Source organism: Netta rufina, assembly GCF_964035555.1.
Source record: "Netta rufina genome assembly, chromosome: 6".
Classification (NCBI taxonomy): Eukaryota; Metazoa; Chordata; class Aves; order Anseriformes; family Anatidae; genus Netta; species Netta rufina.
The window spans coordinates 2,292,703-2,312,279 of NC_140129.1; the positions used below are offsets into that span (position 1 = coordinate 2,292,703).

At 35.9% G+C, this 19,577-nt stretch overlaps 1 protein-coding gene across 1 annotated transcript in view; it reads left to right on the forward strand.

Annotated features, from left to right (window-relative positions):
- RFTN2 (raftlin family member 2) overlaps positions 1–19,577 on the forward strand; it is a gene marked incomplete at its 5' end in the record, with an annotated part of 28,593 nt that overhangs the window by 6,698 nt on the left and 2,318 nt on the right. The window contains 6 exons of the mRNA XM_084289514.1: positions 386–497; positions 2,449–2,761; positions 5,532–5,732; positions 9,624–9,745; positions 10,685–10,788; positions 17,104–17,182. Coding sequence (XP_084145640.1) covers positions 386–497; positions 2,449–2,761; positions 5,532–5,732; positions 9,624–9,745; positions 10,685–10,788; positions 17,104–17,182 — 931 coding nt within the window. The remainder of the gene's footprint in view (positions 1–385; positions 498–2,448; positions 2,762–5,531; positions 5,733–9,623; positions 9,746–10,684; positions 10,789–17,103; positions 17,183–19,577) is intronic.

Here is a 19,577-nt window from a genome sequence, read left to right on the forward strand (position 1 = left end):
GCAAAACTGATACTTTGTTTTGTGCTTGCTGCATTTAAAGCTCTTATCTGTACTTTTTGCATTTGGAAGTACGTTTTGGACACATTTGCTAGGAAGACTGTTGTTTTTTCAGTAAAGCTGAGTTTCAGAAGATGTTTGTAAACCATCTTGAAATGACATTTCTGTTAAATACTAACATTCTTATCCTGACATTTTAATACACAGCACACTCTACTTTATATACAACATAATGAAGCACCAAAAAATGTTGAGTTTTAAATGGGGAAAAGCATTGCCAGGATTTAATTCATAACCTTTACACCAAAAGAAAAGAACTATATATGCCAGCATTTGCCCAAGTTAGCAGCAAACTACTGACAAAGACTGCTTTCTTTCTGTGTTCTAGCCAGAAGCATGCAGCACCCAGAGGACAAAGGCACCCCAGGCTGGTGATTGAGGAATGTCCTTTAACGCATGAAACACTGACAAATGAGGTAGTGAAAGAACTTTTAGAAAAGGTAATGGAATTTTGTTGTTGTTTGTTGTTGTTTGTTTGTTTTGATTTGGTTTCTTTTTAAACATCTCTTCAGATATTTCTTTCTCCCATACATGTAGGTAGTTGTCAATGATTGGAGGCTTATGGTTCTGTTTAGGTTTTTAACTTTGCTTTTGTTTTATAGAAGCTACCAAGTGCTTTCTGTGTGCAAAAAGAGTTCATTTTCTTCACTAATTGCTTTTTGGAATTTAGAATTTATTACTGAACCATGGAAGGTTTCGGGAGACTGATCACTTACAGCACTGGAAACAGAAGCAGGCCCAAATTTTCACTCAGTCTTCATAAAATGCTTGCTTGATAGCTTCTTCTGGAATTAGTGTTACAAAAAAAAAATTATGATGTTCTGTGTTACGTTCAGTAAGAATAACATACATTAACATACTGATTTTCTAAGTACATTTTTTTTCTTCTTCAAATCTAGTATATACAGTAATCGGTAATGGTATTAAAATATTTCCTTGGCACAACTTCTGAAAATATTGTAAAGTTAAAGAAAAGTAAACTTCCACTGAAATACAAGCCCTAGTTCCAGTTTTTTTGTTTCACTTCCTCTACAAAATTGAAGACTTGCTGAAACAGGAAATTATTGTTATTGTAAGAGTTTGAGTGTTATCTTTTACATGAGTTGCGAAAGAAAAAAGCAGACGAAAAAGCATACTGGCAATTCTTAATGATCACTGAAATTACCAGAGTTGTTTAAAGTTTCTACAGATTTTTTTGAATTTCTCAGGTGTTCAAAATTTAAAATTGTGTTCCATTTATACCATGTGTGTATTGCCATGTTTGTTGTATAGTATACGAAACACTTAAAAGTATAAAACAAAGCAACAGCAAAAAAAAAAAAAAAAACAACACAAATTAAGCAATTAAGCAGTGATTCTGTCTTGCGAGAAAATCTGGAAAAGAAAAGCTACATGAAATGGATCTGATTTTAAAATATTCCTATTAAAATGTAAATTTACATTTTTATTAAGAAAATAAATGTATATTTTCTTGAACCCTTAAGAATTTGTGGCATTGGGGGGGTTGTCAGTTATAGGACGTCTTTTTGCAGCTTCATATAATCATAATGATGGCTGAATTTTGATACATGGTAAAGTTACTGTTGTGCATGTGTAATGGTGATAAACAGTATCACTTCAGTCAGATGTGATGCTAAAAAAGCATTGTAGCACCACCAGTTATTTGAGTTAATCACTCTAAATAGTTTACATGGGTTAACTAGGTAGATAGAGATTCCTTCTCTGCCCTTGCTAACTGAGTATTTCCCGGGTGATTTCTGTGCCCTGGGCTGGGCTTTTTGTGTGTTCCTGGAAAGACTTTGTTGCAGTGGGATCACCTTCAAAGGTGGAAGTGCTTCTTATCCCAAGCAAAAATTTCCTTCCAAGAACTTTCCACCGATTGCATATTCTCTGCAGTTGTATTTTAAGATTCCAGAAGAGGGGAAAAAGAAACACCACTGGCTAAATGTAAGAGTTAGTAATCATAGTGGAACTGGAATCACACTTTTAGAGGAATGGTATTCCTCTAACCATCCTCTAACCAATCTACCGTGAAATTTCTGGAAACATTCCTCCACCAGTATACTGTCTGTCACTGTGATGTAGTAAGTGAAATACTTTGGGTTTGTCCTAGTTGAAGGAATTTATGTACACTGAAGTCATTAACAGTGTTGGCCACCCTTCTTGGCCTGAGCCCAAAGACATGCTGGAAGGCTTCTGTTTACTTTAAAAACACAGCCATACAGCCAACATATATAGACAAGCTACACTTCCATAGTACTGTGTCCTTGGATGTCCTTGAAAATCAGCAAATTAGTAAACAGAACATGCATTTTAGATGTTTTGGGGAAAAAAAAAAGTTGCACACTATCTTAAAACCACTTTACAGATCAATTTGTGTTTTACATGCAGGTTAATGAAGCAGCTAAACGAGGAAAGAAGTTTGTGGGCTTTGTAACACAACATTTTCCTCAACCTAAAGCCTGTAATGGAACAAGCACAGATGGAAATGCAGAGCTGGAATCAACACTGGGCAGAAGACACAGGGAACCCAGAAGAAGAATTTCTGATGAAGACTACAAAAACTGGAATGAAAGGTCACTGTGTGGTCACTCGTCTGAGAGTGGGAATGAAGAGGAAATGCAAGCAGAGAGTGGACTGTTACAGGATGCAGATTTCCAGTTTGGAAAAGAAGTCAGTTCTGTTAAGCCACAAGAAGGAGACGGTAATGAATTCTGTTTGTTTATTGCAGAAATAAGATATGTTCTTGAGTTGTTTTAAGAAGCAGTAGGAAAAAAATAACAGAACAGCATATTCTGTCATCAAGTACCGGTTTTGGAAGATGCATCTTCCTTAAGTGCATGTGTACTTCCAAAAAAGTCACCATTGAGGAACCAGAAGAATTATGTACCTTCTGCTTTATATATCTGAACTATGATGATAATGATGATAATGATGATGATGATGATGATGATAATAATAATAATAATAATAATAATAATAATAATAATAATAATAAAGGTGTTATTCTGGTTTTAAATGTGGTGCAAACAGGTAACTTTTTGCTTGATATGTGTTGTAAGCATATAGCAAGAAAAATGTGATGCAGTTATTCTAAAATGTTTCCCAAAGACATTGGTTTTTACCTACTCCTAATATTGAACCATAAATTTGTAAGGGATATCCAAGCATATGCTGTAATGAAACCAGTTGTCCTGTGTGTTTTAAATCTGACAACAAAGGGATCCCCTTCTGTTTAGAAACATAATTTTGTGTGCTTCTAGCCAACTCACATCACATACAGCAAACAAATCCATTAATAATGGATTCTTTCTGGTTAACATGCCTTCAAGAAATATTCTGAAAGAGATCACTAAACTAATGCATTGACCATGTAATCAAAGAGGATAATTGTTCCAAAATGAATTTACACTAGAGAAAATGAAGCATTGGAAAGTTGCTTACTTAGGAAGGGAAAGTGTAATTGAAAGATGTTGGTGCTGTGGTAGAAGACTTAATTGTACAAGAATCTGTAAGATAAATCGTGTGGTCTTCACAAGTTACTGCCTGAAACAATGATTCCTGATACTGAGGCACTAAGCCCTTCACATTTACTAGGAAGAAAAGGTGAAAAGGAAGAAGTAACCTAATGCATGAGAACTAATGCATTATAGGAACTAAAGCATTACAGTATAGAAAGCAAGGCAGCATGAAATTTTCATTTAAGATTGAATTTTGATACAATAGGGTCTTCTGTGATGTTCCAGACATGTTTTAATTGCTCTCAAAAGCAACCTCTTCACTTTCTTGTTAAAGAGTTAAGCACCTCTCTAGTTGGTAGACTGTCAGGATAATGACTCTATGCACTGAGATAATCAATGTCCCTCTTATTTTTAACACTTGAATTAAAGCAGTTCTTTTACAACATGCTGGGCTGTTAGAGCACGATCTGTTAAACCTTAACTCTTTCCTTGCAGCTTGAGACAGTGGGCTTGCTATACATAGTAGAACATAGATCCTGTAAGGAAAAAGGAGAAAACTCACAGTTGAGTTTTGGTTCGTGCATGCAAGTGTAACCAGGTGGATTACCAACCACTGCAGCCCCTAGATGCAGAGTTCTCAGGAAATTCTAAACTTCTAAAAGTTTGGCAGGAATATACCTATCCTCTCTACTACTAGTCAGTAAAGTTATTGGAAGTTTTAAGACAAATTTTCTGAAAATGTAAACACCTTTCCTTGTAAATGTTGTGGTTAACCATCCTTTTAAAAAATACTGATAGGAATTTTCAAAAATTTTTCTTAATAGGAAAATCAAGCTTTACCAAGATAAACACATTAATGGTAGCACCTCCACCTGTAGAGGTGACAAAATACAACTGTATAGGAAGAAAAGTCATCTCATAGTGATGGAGTTCAGTAATTTGTCCTGAATTTACTCTCTTATTTCAGATGCCTTATGTGTTATTACCCACTCCAAAAGGTTTCTCGTAGAAATTGATTAAAACTACTTAAAGTCCAAATAATGCTTTGAAAATCTTTCTCTATTTCTGGAGCTTAGAGAGACTAGTGTCTTAACTGGGATCATCTAAACCAAGTTCGTCTGGTTTGGCAATGTGAATACTTCTGCTTTCTAGAGGTTTGTGTTGATTTAGGCTGCTCAGAAGTTGTAGTAGTAGACATAATCACAGGGAATTTTTTTGCAATTGCTTTGTTTTTTCCCTGCAACAGTGACCCAGACATGACTGTACTTGTGTCATGTTCTTCCTTTTTAAAATACATTCATTTAGCTAAGACTTCCTAACTCATCACCAGTGAATACCTAAAATACTATGGATTTCTGAATTTACTTTTTTTGAATATTTGACTTTTTGTAACATCACTGTATTAATGGCTGGATGTGAGAAGCATCTGTGAATACGCAGATCTTGTTTGTTTTGCATACACTCATACTCTCATCAGTTACTGTGTGGTAAACCCCAGTATGGAGCTGATTATACTGGTACTTAAATCATCTGCAAAAAAGAATGAGTAAAAAGGCTATACAAGGCATTCATCATATTTAAAAATTTAGAAAAATGTTTTTAATTTCAGTTAGTCATTTTGAATATTTGTAGTCAAAAGTTTCATGAGTGACAGAAATACAGCCTATTTCCACTGGGTTTTCTCTTGAATCTACTATATTTTCCCCTATGCAAAACCCACCTACCTAGAAGGTGGTCCAGCAACAACCCAACTACAGTATGTTCAAAGTTCTGTTGTGTACTATAGCTTACCCTCCTCACAGCTCATCCTGTTGTTTGTTTTTTTTTGTTTGTTTTGTTTTGTTTTTTTTCTGGTGTTGAGGGCTCTAGGTGAATAAAGTTGCATAAGGAAGCAATTTGTAAAACTGATACTTAAAAATACAAAAGCAGGCTGAAATAAGAAGATAATATTTTTGAGAGCTCTGTCTTCCAGAGGCTCATTTTTCTTCTTTTTTTTTTCTTTTCTTTTCTCAGACAAGCTGTATACAGTCTTCAATGTTTTTGATGATGACTCTACCTGCTGGACCTATCATGAGGGCATCTTGTCCATGAAAGTAACAAGAAAGGGACCAGTTATTAGTACACTGGAAGCAGACTGGCTAGAACTAACTACATTTTATTATAAACAAGGATTATCCTTAACAGATTCTTTTGTACACTGGGAAACTTCTAAAGGTGAGCACTATCCCGCAATATCTGGAAGCTTTTACTTATTCATGTGGATCTATTTATTTTGCAAAAAGTAGATGCATGTTGGTGTGAAGGGCAATTTGTAAATGTGTTCAGATAGTCTTTGTAAATTTGTAGAATTTCCTTCCCTGAAAAGGAAATACTGTTGTTTTTTGTGCAGTTGCAGCTCTGAATAATTGCAATTTCTGCTTTTTTAATCAAATTTGGGATTTTCGAAGCATGAAAGGAGTGTAGCATTATAATGAAATAAACCTGTTGCGCTAGTTCTGTTTTCTTTTTCTCTTTTTAAAGGGAAAAGATAATGGAAAAATTATTAGATGCATTTCAGTTGTGTTCTGCTGCTTCTCACTCTAGACACTGTGCTGTGCTTGGAATATTTCTAATGAGACAAAAAAGCGCCTTCTGTTCTTCTTGTGCTTACTGCACCATTAAGATTTAAGCAAAGTAAGACTTTCCACACTTCCTCCTTTCTTCAGTTCTGTGCTAGGCTTAAAATTCTTACCAAAACCCTGAGTTGAATTAATTTGATTGTTTATCCTGAAGCTTCAGATCCATCATCTTTCTATAGGTGGTTCTGGTTGGATTTGGACACATGCACTAAGTAGAGAAATCTGCTTTTGCTCTTACCCTTAACTGTAGGCAGATTCTCCAGCATTTTTTCATGAAGGTGGGAGAGGGAAGTGTTCCCTGGTCCCTCCTGCTTCTTGCTCTCTTCTGCAGGAGCCTACAAGCTCAGTTAGCACGCTAAAATTGTTAGAACCATAGAGCTTCAGGCTACAGGATTTCTCCTCAGATTCCTAAATTGTCTTGTTCCTTCTGCCAGTTTCAATTTGATCACAGTTTTTCCCTGAAGGGAACCTCCTAGCTCTTTCAGAACTCCTATGTGATCAAGAGATTCATGCTTCCTTTTTCTGATGTTCTGATTAAAAATAATAATGCAATCAGCATTCACTTTGCAAGGCTTGGGTTAGTGAAGGGCTGAATTTAAAAAAAAAAAAAAAAAAAGTTTAACTTCTAAAGATTTTATGTTTAAATATGTGTTCTTCAAAAATCGAACCCTGACAAAATAAGAGCTTGATTTTATATATGTGTGTGTGTGTGTGTGTATTTTTTTTTTCTTCTCGGTAACTTAGCCTTGAATGTTAATTATATTTCTATAGCTCAGCAACAAAGTAAATTTAGTAATTTGCCAGAATCTGTGAAGGAACACAAGTGCATCGACATCATTATATTTCTATCAAGTTGAATTTGTCAGCTATTCTCTCTCAAATTGCATATTTTTTTGCATATAAACCGTTGAATGGCACAGTTTGTATTGGCCATCCATTTTTCTTGAACTATAATTCCTATCTATTGAAGTCAGTGGAAGAACAAAGATTCCTTTGGGGGAGGAGAGGTGAGAAATCTGACTGCTGGTTTTCAATAGTTTTTTTTAGAGCTGGAAAATAACTCTTTGGAGATACATTACAATTCACCAAGGGTTTTTTCAGCAGCTGTTGAAATGAATCTTTGCAGCTGTTGTCCAAAAACAGTTTTTGCAATCTTTCCGTTCCCCTGTTGCTGTCTGCTTTTTTTCTGTGTGCATAACTGTCCCAGCTTTAATACCCAGGTTATGACTGACTTAGGGATTTCGTGCGGCCTCTTTGCAGCAGTTGCTGCTTGCTTCTTCAGCCCCACGTGGCTGGGATGTATTTCAGTGACACACATGGGTGTGACGCTGCTGAATTCTGCTGGAAGTATTCAAAGGCACAACCCTCTACATGGATGGCATTCTGTAGCTGATCAAGTGTCTGTAACCGCAGTATAAGATTACTTTAGCTGCTGAGTTCATAAGCTAAAATATTTTTTCATGAGATGAACATTGAAGAGTTTTATAACCAGATAAAAACTGGGCTTTTTAGGGGAAAAAAAGTGTTTAAACTTTTGCACTCATCACCAGAATTGCACTTCTTGTATGTTTGCATGTGCATTCAATTGTCATCTTTATCTTAGTTTTTAAGTTTGCTTTTAGTTTGCAAGGTATCTACAGCAGCAGTTGTCCTTCTATATTGATGTAGTGAAATGAGCAAGTTTTAGATAATGTTTTAATATAACTGAAAACAATGGATGCAGGTAAAGCAGCTGCAGAAATTTTCATTTTGCTTGGATGTTGTATGGAGTAAACAGAATTCTGTTGCTAACATGATCAAAATGCAATTCCCAATTCAAGGCAGGTACAAATTCGAAAGAATTAAGTCATTTTTAATTCTCAATGACAACCAAAACAGAAGGGAGTCATACAAGTAATCCAGGTAAGTTCTTTTTTAGCTCCATTTGGGTCAAGGTAGTGTTGCTTCTGTTTGTTGCTACCTTGCAGGTTCTCATAATCATAGAAGTACTTAAGATTGATAGGAGTGCTGTGATGACACTTTCGCTTTTTCTGTTTAGCTTTATCTGCCAGGCAGTGTCTTTTTTTTTTTTTTAATAATATTAACAAGGATAAACCAGATGTTCTTTTGACATAAGTTTCGACTTAACCATTTGTCTCAAAAGCCACTTAGTGGAGGTGCCTTGCTTCAATAATGCATTAAAATTCAGAGTTATATTATCATGATTTAAAAAAAAAAATCTAGCATGTTAAACGTGTTACTGGTTGATGATTATAAGTATCTGCCTAAACACTGAAGACAGGTTCAAATTCATTAATTAATGAGATTGAGAATTTATGAACTGTTAGGAACTCTGCAGGTGTTCATGTTTGTGCCTGAAGCCATATATTCAGTATCTGCACTGTATTTGCATATATTCTAGAAATAAAATAACATGTTCGGTAGCTTTACAAAAGCACAGGATACAGATACGTAAGTATCTAAATAATCATAGCTCAATGTAAGAAAGTTTCTTATATGCAATATAGGAAAAATAAAGATAATATGAATAAATGCTCAGTGTCTTACAGTACATTAACAAGCATATTGGTAAAACAAGTAAAACAACAACAACAAAACAGGACTTCCTGTTTGACTTGGAAAACTTCCATGCTGGTCTGGTCCAATTTTAAAGCCAGACCAGTTGTATTACATAGCTTTGCTTTGCTAGACACCTTTTAAGCTTATTTCTGCCACTGAAGCTGTGGCAAATAGTCATCTCTTTACATATTTGTGCAATATTGGAGAGGATTTAAACCTGATATTTTGAGGAATGCATAATTTTTCAGTTTAAATTTAGTTTAATTGTTTAGGATAGCTAGTTGGCAAGGTAGAACTGCACAAAAGGCTTCCTTATTGCACTTAGGAGAAGAGACAGAAAATGAATTAATATTTCATGCACAGCTTTAGTTTGGGCTAACTGGATACTGTTAGACTTCCACAAGTAAGTCAGGGAGGTATTCTCTGAAATGTCCTTCACATCAGGAATCTTCCTACAATCACTTCTCTTTCAAGCTTTTCCTTTGGCCATTTATGTATTTATTTAAGTAACTGTAGCAAGACTTTACACTTCATGCTTCATTTATCTTTACAGTCTTTCCCACCACACCAAAAGCCACATTTATTGTTAGGCATACAGTATTGGAGTTGAATAAAGAGGTTTTGTGCCTGTTTGCTGCAGGGGATATGTTGAATATGGGAAACGTGAACTCAGAGTTTCTTTAGAGAAAATGAAACAGTTCATAGCTCAATTTGTATTGAAAAGGGGGTTTTGAATAATAAATTGACTTGTATGCTTTGTGAAATTGTAATTAGATGCAGAAAGAACTTGGAGTTATTTGCTGTCTTAGTTCCATTTCATTTGAAGGACTGTTCGGTGGGAAAATATAAGCCCACGTGTAAGCCCATATCTCAGTAAGATACTGAGCTAAAAACTTATATTTTAGCTTATGTTTGTCTTTGTTTGCAGGTGATTATTTGCCCAAATCTTTAGAAGGAATATTTATCTACGAAGAAGAAGGTGCTGGGGTTCCAGGTTCTAACAGGAAAGGAAATGATGCAATAGTAGTTGAACAATGGACAGTTATTGAGGTAAATTGGTAATTATTTAGCAACACAATTTCCTACTTCTAGCTTGCTTTGTTTGTTTCTGTAGAATGACTGTACCAGTATTTGATAAACATTTCAGGATGATTTCTTTAAGCCACCTGAATAAACTAAACTAGCCTTGAATCATAAAAATGAGGTCAGGCCTGTGCCCATTAGTCATATGCATAAAAGAAATGCACTGCAGAAGTACTGGCTTGACGCTCGTAAATGTTCATATTCAGACCAAAACAGACCTAATTTCAGCAAGTGCAGCTCCACTGACAATGTACTGACAATGTATTCTTAAATAAAGGGGAAGTCAAACTTGGAATTAGAACAGAAAATTGATACTGTATGAGTTAAGTAGAGTTTTCAGATGTATGTTCTTAGTAAAAATTTTTAAATATCAAAAGACTTATTTTTTTTAGTAAAGTTACATACGAATTAGTGGAGGATGCTACGGACTTACTTTTAAAATTCTCAGCAATGAATACATTTACTTATGTGAACAGACCTGGCACAAGACTAAAGCCTAAAAATAAATAAATAAAAGTACAAGTAGGCCTATAGCTAGGTGAGATGCTTGTTACTCAGATTGGAAGTAAAAACCTAAATATATCAATTGAGAAATCATTTCTGCTGTTTTAAAAACTTGTGTTTTAGGAGCTGATTTAGCAACATGACAAATTTAACAAGATAGATGTGCTTTGAGTGTCATACTGAATCAGGACTCGTATCTAAAGTTAATATTCCTCTGTTTATCTAATCCGTTGTCTTGAACTTTTCAAATTGCTTTCAGTTTGAAATAGGGAATCCCTTTTCACACCAAATACAAATTATCATGTTATAACTAAGAAAGAAGAGGGGTTGTAATTTATGTGTAAAAATGCAAATAAACCCTGTACAGAGTGTCTTTACTACTTTTTATAATTATTAATGTAGGGGTGTGAAATTAAAACAGATTACGGACCTTTATTGCACACACTGGCTGAGTTTGGATGGCTCCTGACCTGTGTCCTGCCTACACCTATTGTACGACATGACAGGTATGCAAACAGCAGGATGCAGCATTTTGCTGTGTCTTCACAGTTGCACATCTTAGTGAATTATCAAGTGATTTTGTCACAAAACAGTCATGCACTGTTTATTGCAAATTAACGAGGAGAATGTGCTAATCCAGCAAGTTATGATCTAATCCAGCTGTTTCTCTTCTTTAATGTAGATACTGTTTCAGTTTACATATAGTAATGAACTACTGGATTTCAGTTCTCACATTTTCTTGCTTTAGTATTTCGTTGGATGTCTTGGGGAAAATACCTGTATATGTAAGAAGAGCTAAATAGTAGACCTAGATCCCATATAATGTTTCAGAATTTCTTTTTAATGGAAAACGTACCGTGCTTTTATTCAGAGTACCTGCCATAAAAAATGGCAAATGTATCACTGAATTAAGCTTACACAGTTTTGTTTTGTTTTGTTTTCAATTCTGCTTCCATCAGATTAAGATTGCTGAAGTTCAGGGAAAAAATGTACTGAGGCATAGCTTAGAGCTCATGAAAACGATGGAAAAGCTGGGTGACTTTAGTAATCTTTGGATCTAGACCTCACTGCATTAAATCAAGACAGCATAAAAAGGACATGAATGCAAGTTTCTAAGAGAACTGCTACAAGAAAACAGAATTTTGTTCAAGTGATTTGACATAATTAAATTAACTCACCCATGTAAGAAGGAGGTTTTTCTGGTCAGAAAATAGCTGTCCTCTTTATCTGTGTTTTGTTGTTTTTTGGTTTTGTGGGTTTTTTTGTTTTGTTTTGTTTTGTTTTTAATCAACTGTTTACAAGCTAAGACAGTAGAAATTGAGGTAAAACATCTAGCATGTTTTCCTATTTTTAATGATTTCTCTGTTTTGTTTTCTTCTGAAACTTACGAAATTCTGAATTTACTGTGCAAAGCTCCTGCTCCATCAAGAAGTATTTCTCAGAACACGAAACAAAACGTCTATCCTTCAATTCTTTTTTTTAAATTCTTAATCTACATGTGTTATCTTTGAACTTGGTGACTTCTTAGGGTATGTGAACTGCTGAGCCTGGTTTTCATAAACAGATGAAACTTTTGGCCAGATCTTAAAGATTGAGAAGTAGCCTTTCAGAATCAGATCAACTTTTTGGAAGGGCGTGAGTGAACAGTCGGATAGGAAGGTTCTAGTACTCCTGGTGTGCTGAAGGTCATAGGATGAGAGAGGTTTAAACCCCTAACCTTTGCTATCACACAAGCAGTGTACCTGTACCCATCCCCGAGGGGTTGGACAGAAGGGGTAAAACTGTCCTGAGCAGCCATGTTAGCTCAGTCTGGGCTTGCTGCAGGCAGCAGATGCTATTTTGCACCTGGTAGATTGCAGAGCAAAAGCAGAGCTGCTTAGAAGAAGCTAAGTGCTATTAAAAAAAATAATAATAATAGTAGAAAAAAATGCAGTATGAAGTGATAATGGATTCAATAGACAGGGTCTGTTTCTTGAGTTACTGAGAAGGTGACGTACCAGCAAGACATTGAGGTTATGCTAGGTGTCTGAAATAGCTTTGGTTTCCAGATGTGAGACAACCAGCCCACTGCTAGACGCAAAACAGGATTGTATTCTGGCCAAACATGAAGTTGGATTCACTTCATATTGACATTGGAATGATTGATGAATACAAAGCATTTGTTTTCTGATTTAAATAGTTGTGTAGGTGTGTGCATGAATTGTCTGATAGTTGTTGTCTGGAAGGTATCTCACAGTCCACATTAGAAGAAATATGGTAAATCACGTTTTGAGCGTGCATGTAATATGTCTAATATACAGTTATTGAGATTTCTTTTTAGAAGTAAATAAACAAAAGTTCATTAACAGAATTCCTAGCTGGGAATTAAGAATTCTTAAAAGACTCTAAAGAAGTGTTTCTGTCCTGACAGCCTGCATAGTGATCGATAAATACTATTATTAGACATCAATATTGGCATTTGAAAAAGAGAAAGAAATTCCTACATGGTTACTGTGTGTCTGATAGGAAAGATGCTAGTACTGTGGTGGTAGATGATCTTAGGAATTCAAGTTAAATGCTGGATAAAGGTACTTCATGCTGCCCACCAGCAGTCCTTTTCCCAGACGGGGAACTCTGACCTCAGAACTCAGCCTGAATTTAACAGGTTTCAGAAATACTGAACAAATAAACAATTTGGCAAATTCATGTGTTCATGTTTGTTTGTTTGTTTGTTTTTTAAATGCAAAATATATAATGAAAATTCTATTTAAGAATCAAAAATGTTAGCAAGGCAGCCTGCTCCCCATTTTTATTTACCTCCATTTTATGTCTTATTCTCTGCCTTAGTCTATTCCTAATTTTTTGCAAAACTTTCCTCATCTCAGATCTTCTACAATTTGTTCCTGGCCATTAAGCCTACTGTTCATCTGTAGACAAAAGGTGTGACCACAAGCTAATAAGGTCTGGAGTGTGACAGGATTGTCACACACAGAGTGTTTCTCTATCTCCCTTCTTTTTTTTTTCTTTTTTAAATATAGGTTGGATTTGAAACAGAATGTAAAAATGGCAGGCTGTAAAGCCTGCTCCTGTGTGGTTTTGATGTTGCTGTTCTTTGAAGTTGGTATTATTTTTACAGATGTTCCTCTCCATAAAATAATGTCGTGTTGCACAGAGTGTCATGCCACATGCTAGCTGAATGTCATGGATGCCCATTTCAGGCACGGGCAGCAGCCTGTAGGCCTGTTTTGTCCTTTAGCTCCTACCTCAAGGGCTAAATCATGCAGGATACAGGAAGCATTTCCTCAAGAAATGTGATCTTTGTTGTTACAAGTAGAGCAATAGTAGAGAATACGCAGAGTTGCATTTTGTGCAGTGTTGTTTGAAAGATAAGGACCTTTTTGGGGTGTTTTTTTTTGTTAACAAAGTAGAAAACCCACAGAAGTTCCTAGTCTTCTGTCAGTGATTGTTTTTCCAGGCATACAGGAGAACAGAGCATGAAAAAAATGGATGTGATGCAATGTTTGTATCCATCTCTTGGATATCATCCCTATCTTGGATATTTAAATACGGTTAGCAGTCACTAAAGTATTTTTTGACCAAGAAAGAATGTAAGGAAGAGCCACAATAGTACTAGTGACCTCATTCACTAGAGCCTCCTGCATTATATACAGCTGTAACATACAGTTAAATGTTTTCATGACAGGAATTTGACAATAATTATGCCAAGTTCAGAAGCTGTATATCACGGATAAGATGAATAGCCCTTTTAGAAGTTAAATTTAGTGATTAGGGGGAAAAAAAAACATGTTAGAAATTATTTTGTTGGTAATTTAGTGCTACTGGAGTTATCAAAATAATGTTATTGTGAATTTCTGGAATTCCGTACATGTTTGTGGTCTAAAGTTAGAATTCTTTACTGGTTTTGTTTTGGATGGAACAGTTGTGTCAAGTCCTGTGGGAGCCTTACTGTCCCACATTGGTACATGTCTCAGAGCTGAAAGTCTAAAAGCAATGCAACTGCAAAGGAGTGCGAAACTTCATTTTGGGGAAATGCAAATAAACCAAATAGATTAAAAGAACTTATTATAACTTTTCTTCATTTGTTCAAGAAACACTGTCTGACCTTAGTTGATTCGTACATAGAAAGTGTATGCACGAAAAAAATAAAAACAGATGTAAAAATCATAGCAGGCCTGAGTAGCTTCCAGTTGGATGATTGTTCTTAGAGATTTATTTAATATATGCATACACTAAGAGGACGGACTTATTGCCAATTCAGCATAAGCAGACAAGCAAATAGCTGGTGTTTTAACAAAAGAGTCTCTGTTGCTCCTCATCCCTCTTACAAGAAGAGACAGGAAAAAGGCTCCAGCAGCCGTACTTCGCAGTGACCTTTATTTCCCCTCACTGATTGCTGTAGTCCCTGAAAATCGGCAGGACGGACTGTCTGCAAGCACCGGAAAGCAAGCAGGCAAATACAGTGCAAAAACATTGACTTTGTGGTTATTAGTTTATCATCACAAACAACTTCATCTACGTTTGCAAAATGCCCTGGCTTACAAGGCAAAGTGGAAGTGTGGAAATGAGAGGGAAGCTATGGAGTGGCTTACTCTAAGTGTTTTTTTCTCATTTAAATTCTGTGGAAATCCCACTGTCATTGAGTTCTTTGTGAATTAAGCTCATAGCTGCTTTGTCGTGTGCAGCATTTTAATAAGGTGAGACTTAGAAAATTGTTAATTTACTGATTGTCTACTCACCAGTGTGTCCTTTCTCCATTCTAGTAGAATTTATACAAGCTGAAGCTTAATGTTTGTTTCTTTTTTCTTTTTTCTTTTTTTTTTTTTGCTGCAGGAATGCAGACACAGTTACAAAATAGAGCATAGGCAATTCCCCATGACAGGCATTCTGCGCAACCTTCTCACTTGAAAGAGAGATTTCCCAGTTGATATTACCAAAATAGGCATAAATGAGGCAGGGGAAGATAACTGGCAATGTGGAGTAAGTTTGCAGGATTGCTGATTTCCTTTTCATAATGTAAAAGTGTAACATATGTGTTATTTTTTTTCAATTAATAGAAATAAGGAAGGTAGGGACTCACAGAGGAGAAAACATGTTAAGTTAAAGAAAATAACCTCCTCATTTCCCTGTCTTCCCCAAAGGCTGCAGTTTAGGATGGTTCTCTCATCCAAGGAAGGTATGCAAAGACATGCCTTGACCTTAGTTCAGCAGGGTTGAGAGGAAGGTTGTGATGGGCCAAGCACCATCACAAAGTCATCATAATTGACTATTGATCAGATACAGCTGGGAACAGTGCTGTCCTGTGTATGTTCTCAGAGCTTACTTTGAGGCACTCTACTAGGGTAGGCTGTTAATAAATTCTTTCTGATCCCCTAGCAATGGTTTTAGTCCCTGATTTTTCTTGGAGTGAGTCCCTAATATTAAAAAAACAAATTCATACTATCAGTCCTAGCCCTGGCAAGAAATATGTATCAGTTATGTCAACCTTATGTGTGTGGTTGCTGAGATTGTGACTTACCGTACTGAAGTACGATCAGACATTATTTTACTACTTCCTTCCAGAGCGTTAAGCATAAAAATACAGTTTTATTATTGATAGGGGAATAGGTGGAATCAGGACTTCTTGAAGTGGGCTCACTGTGTGGTAATCACTACAAGTCTGTTTTAAGTCATTAAAGTTTTGTGGTGCTGTTTTTTTATCTTACTCATGTATTTGTAGTTGCTTTCGTGCTAAAGTGTTTCAGTGTATTTCCTTTATGCATGTTAAGAGCTCGTTGAATACTGCACAGAAGTAGAGTAGGGAGAGAAGAAGTTACCAAAACGTAGTTCTGATATGTGGAAGAGCACAGAATTTTTTTTTAAACCCTCCCATCCCAGAGCTCTGATCTCACAATTCTTGCATGCATTTAGTCCTTACAGAGTCTTGCTTTGTAAGTCACATGCAGTCGATTTGGTGGCCTGTATTTTTGATGGAAAGGTATTGAAAACAAATATCTAAAATCTTGAAGAGGTTGTAAAGGACAATTCTTTTTTTTATTAACCAGTAGTAAAAGAATGCAACATTTTTGAGACATGAATACCTGAGTTGTTTTTGATGAACTTTTTCAACAGAAAACCCACAACTGAAGTTCTTTTTTTGCTCTCTTACTTCTTTCTTCTCTTGTCCCTCCCATGTACAAAACCACCTGTGTCACTTACGTCATTGTGGATGTACTGGTTAAACTGAGCTGAGACCTTTTGTCCAGAAGTAGTGAAAAGGCAAGCTTATCCCACTGTCTCAGATGTTATGTTAAAACCAGAAAACAATTTTACTGCTAACTAAGAGTCTTACTTCACAAATTTCCTGTCTCACAGATACTGAGATACTTGTTGAAGCTGTTTATCTTCTGAAATTGAGGCTGTTTGCTGTGGTGTTACTAGATAGTTGCATGTTGTTGTATATCTATCAGTGCAAATAGATGAAAAAAATACTCTTTAATGTTTAATTTCAGATGTTGCAAAGGTATGGTCTTTCATTAAAAGTAGGAGCTTTGGTACTTAAGCTTTCAAGCACAGTCCTGTCAAGTTACTCCAATCATACTAATAAAAATGTTTTGTTCTGTATTTGTTTACATGTGCAACACCTTAACCAAGCTGTGTGCTTCTGTTTGTTTTATTATTATTATTATTACAAACCAGTTTATGAATTAAAACACCAGCAAATGCTTGATAACCTATCCTCTTCTGACTCATACGCACACAATTTACAGTTGACTATGAAAGGCGTGAATGTTACAGGAATGTTATTGCCTTGAAATATTCAAAGGATTTTCCTTAAATTTTAGTGAAGGAAACCTGGCCACAAAGCAAGTTGTTTTTCTTCAGAGACCTGTTATTTGGAATTCTGCTGTCCAGACGCCAGAGGTGAGTAATGTGTTGATTAAAAAAAAAAAAAAAAAATTAGTATTTCACACTATAGTTACATACAGAAACAGATTTCAAAATTAATGGGAAAAGAGTGGCAGAAACAGGTTTTGCTTGAAAAAATCTGTTTAAGTTTGTGTCACGTTTTTGCAGATACATTTGCAAGTTGGATTTATTTTTTTTTAACTCAGCTATATGGCTCTTAGACTAAGCTGTAGAGAACGAAAGTGTAGGTATGCTAAAAGCCTGTTACTTTAAGAATCCTGTTCTAAGAAACAACTGTTTCTCAGGTGGATGAAGTTGGCTATGCTGCAAGCATTTGTTTAGAAGCCTTCAGGAAGTCCTAAGTGAGCTGACTCAACTCCTGCACATGAAAAAGATGACATTTTTTTGACCTCTGAAATGTCTGTTTTCATGCCTGTAGCAGAATACAAGTGTCAAGCTGTGCAAGGGGCTCTGTAATCTGGGGGTTACCAGGGTGAAGGAGTGTTAGCCATTGCTGTGTGAGTAAAAGTATGGGACAGAAATAGAGGACTTAAAATTCCTACAGCTGAACTTCAACAGTTACCTGTCCCCTTTAAGTGAGATTCCCGTAACAGTGGTTGTATAAAAGTACTTTGAGGATTAAATAATCAAAGTAGTCATCACATCCTGCTCAGAGCCAAGGTCACAACAGCAGTGGCACCTGTACAGTGCTATAGCAAAGTCTGCTGTGGCCAGGGGAGGATAACCAATGGGTTCTTCCTTACCAAGGTTTTCTACACCCTGTGGTGGGTTTTCCCTTTTTGTTCTTCAGTGGCTATTCTTTCTTCAGCTAATGAGCTTTCTTCTCCTGTGGTAGCCTTTTTAGGAGCTATGGAAGCTGTAGGCATTTTGAATCAGGCCCAGCACTGGAGTAGTAACTTCAGAAATTCTGTCCATCATGATACTATTACTTTTATGAAGCAGTGGTATCTATCCTCTTCTTTGTCCACCTGTATAAATGTTTCATGAGACTCTAAATAGCTGGAATTCATATTTGATCTTTCCAGCTTATATCCAGACTGCTGTCATCATCTGTATTTTCCTGTGATTAGTGTTTCTAAAATACACTCTTCCTTTTTTGTTCTTCTCCAGACTTCTGCTTGTCTCCAGCCTAATTTCCTTCTCACTGTGTCCCCTGATAATTAATTCTTCCATGCCTGGAAGAATGGCATTCAACATGAAAAATGGAAATTTAATTGCACATCTCCATCACAGTCTCAGTTCCTAGCTAGGTGTTGTATGCTGTCTTTAATTTATTTTCCTCATTTACAAAATTTGGGCTCCTATCTTATTTTCCACATCAGTATTCTGTGCAGTCTCCCTTGCCAATGTTTCAGTCATCCATTCATGTCCTTTTCCAAATTCTGCCAGTTCTTCTTGCAGTTTTCTTTCAGTTTCCCGTGTGTACCACTTATCTTTGGCTTTTTGCTTTCAAAGCTTACAGTCCCTGCTCTCTTGTCATTGTCATCTCTTCTTTTTTTTGGAACATAGTTTTGTTGGTATCAGTGTTGTAAGTGTATAAAGCCATGCTATTTTATGTCGGTCGCGATCAAATAAAGTCAAAATTCTCCTGATGTTTCCCAACTTTTTATTGCTATGTATAATAAGTTCATGGACTCCTGATGTGAATACTCTTTCCTTGGACAGAGATACTTTAAAGGACACTGTAACTATGTGACTCAAGGGAGAAGGATTAATACTGGATTCTGCCAGGAGACACTGTAATACAAAGCACTCCTGTAAAAACATTCATTGTCAAAAACTGATGAATCTTTAAGATGTGTTTTAAATTAAAATTAGAGGAATCCTTGTGTTTGCTGTTTAAATTCTGTTGCCTAATTGTGAGGTGATTAGTACTGGAATGACCTTTATATTCTTTATTTTTACAAGTATGACAGTACCTGTGTTCTGTGGTCATTGTTTCACTTGATTGTAATGCAAAACCTTTGAGTTAAGCATTAAGACAGTGGAAGTAAACAAACAGCTGATTTGTAGCCATGTACATGAGGATTATTGTATTTAAAATCTGAAGAGACACAGTATCTAAGTGTGCCCCTTAAGTACCAGTGAATATCTTACTTCTGCAACAGGAAATCTCAGTAGGATGAGGTCATGTTAGCATGGGATAAATAGGTAGCTCGGGCTAAAGCTAAAACATGTACTAAAGTAGCATTTACCCTCTGTTTTTCCAGTCATGTAGGTTTTCCCCTAAATCTTAATCTCTACATTTACGTATTTATATATTACCAAAATGTCTGAATTGGCAAAACAGCATATTACCTTTATTCATAGATGAGGTAATCTGTCGATTTGTTACCAGTGCCTAACTGGTATAGCACGTCATGCTAGCTTTGCATGGAATAGCTAGATT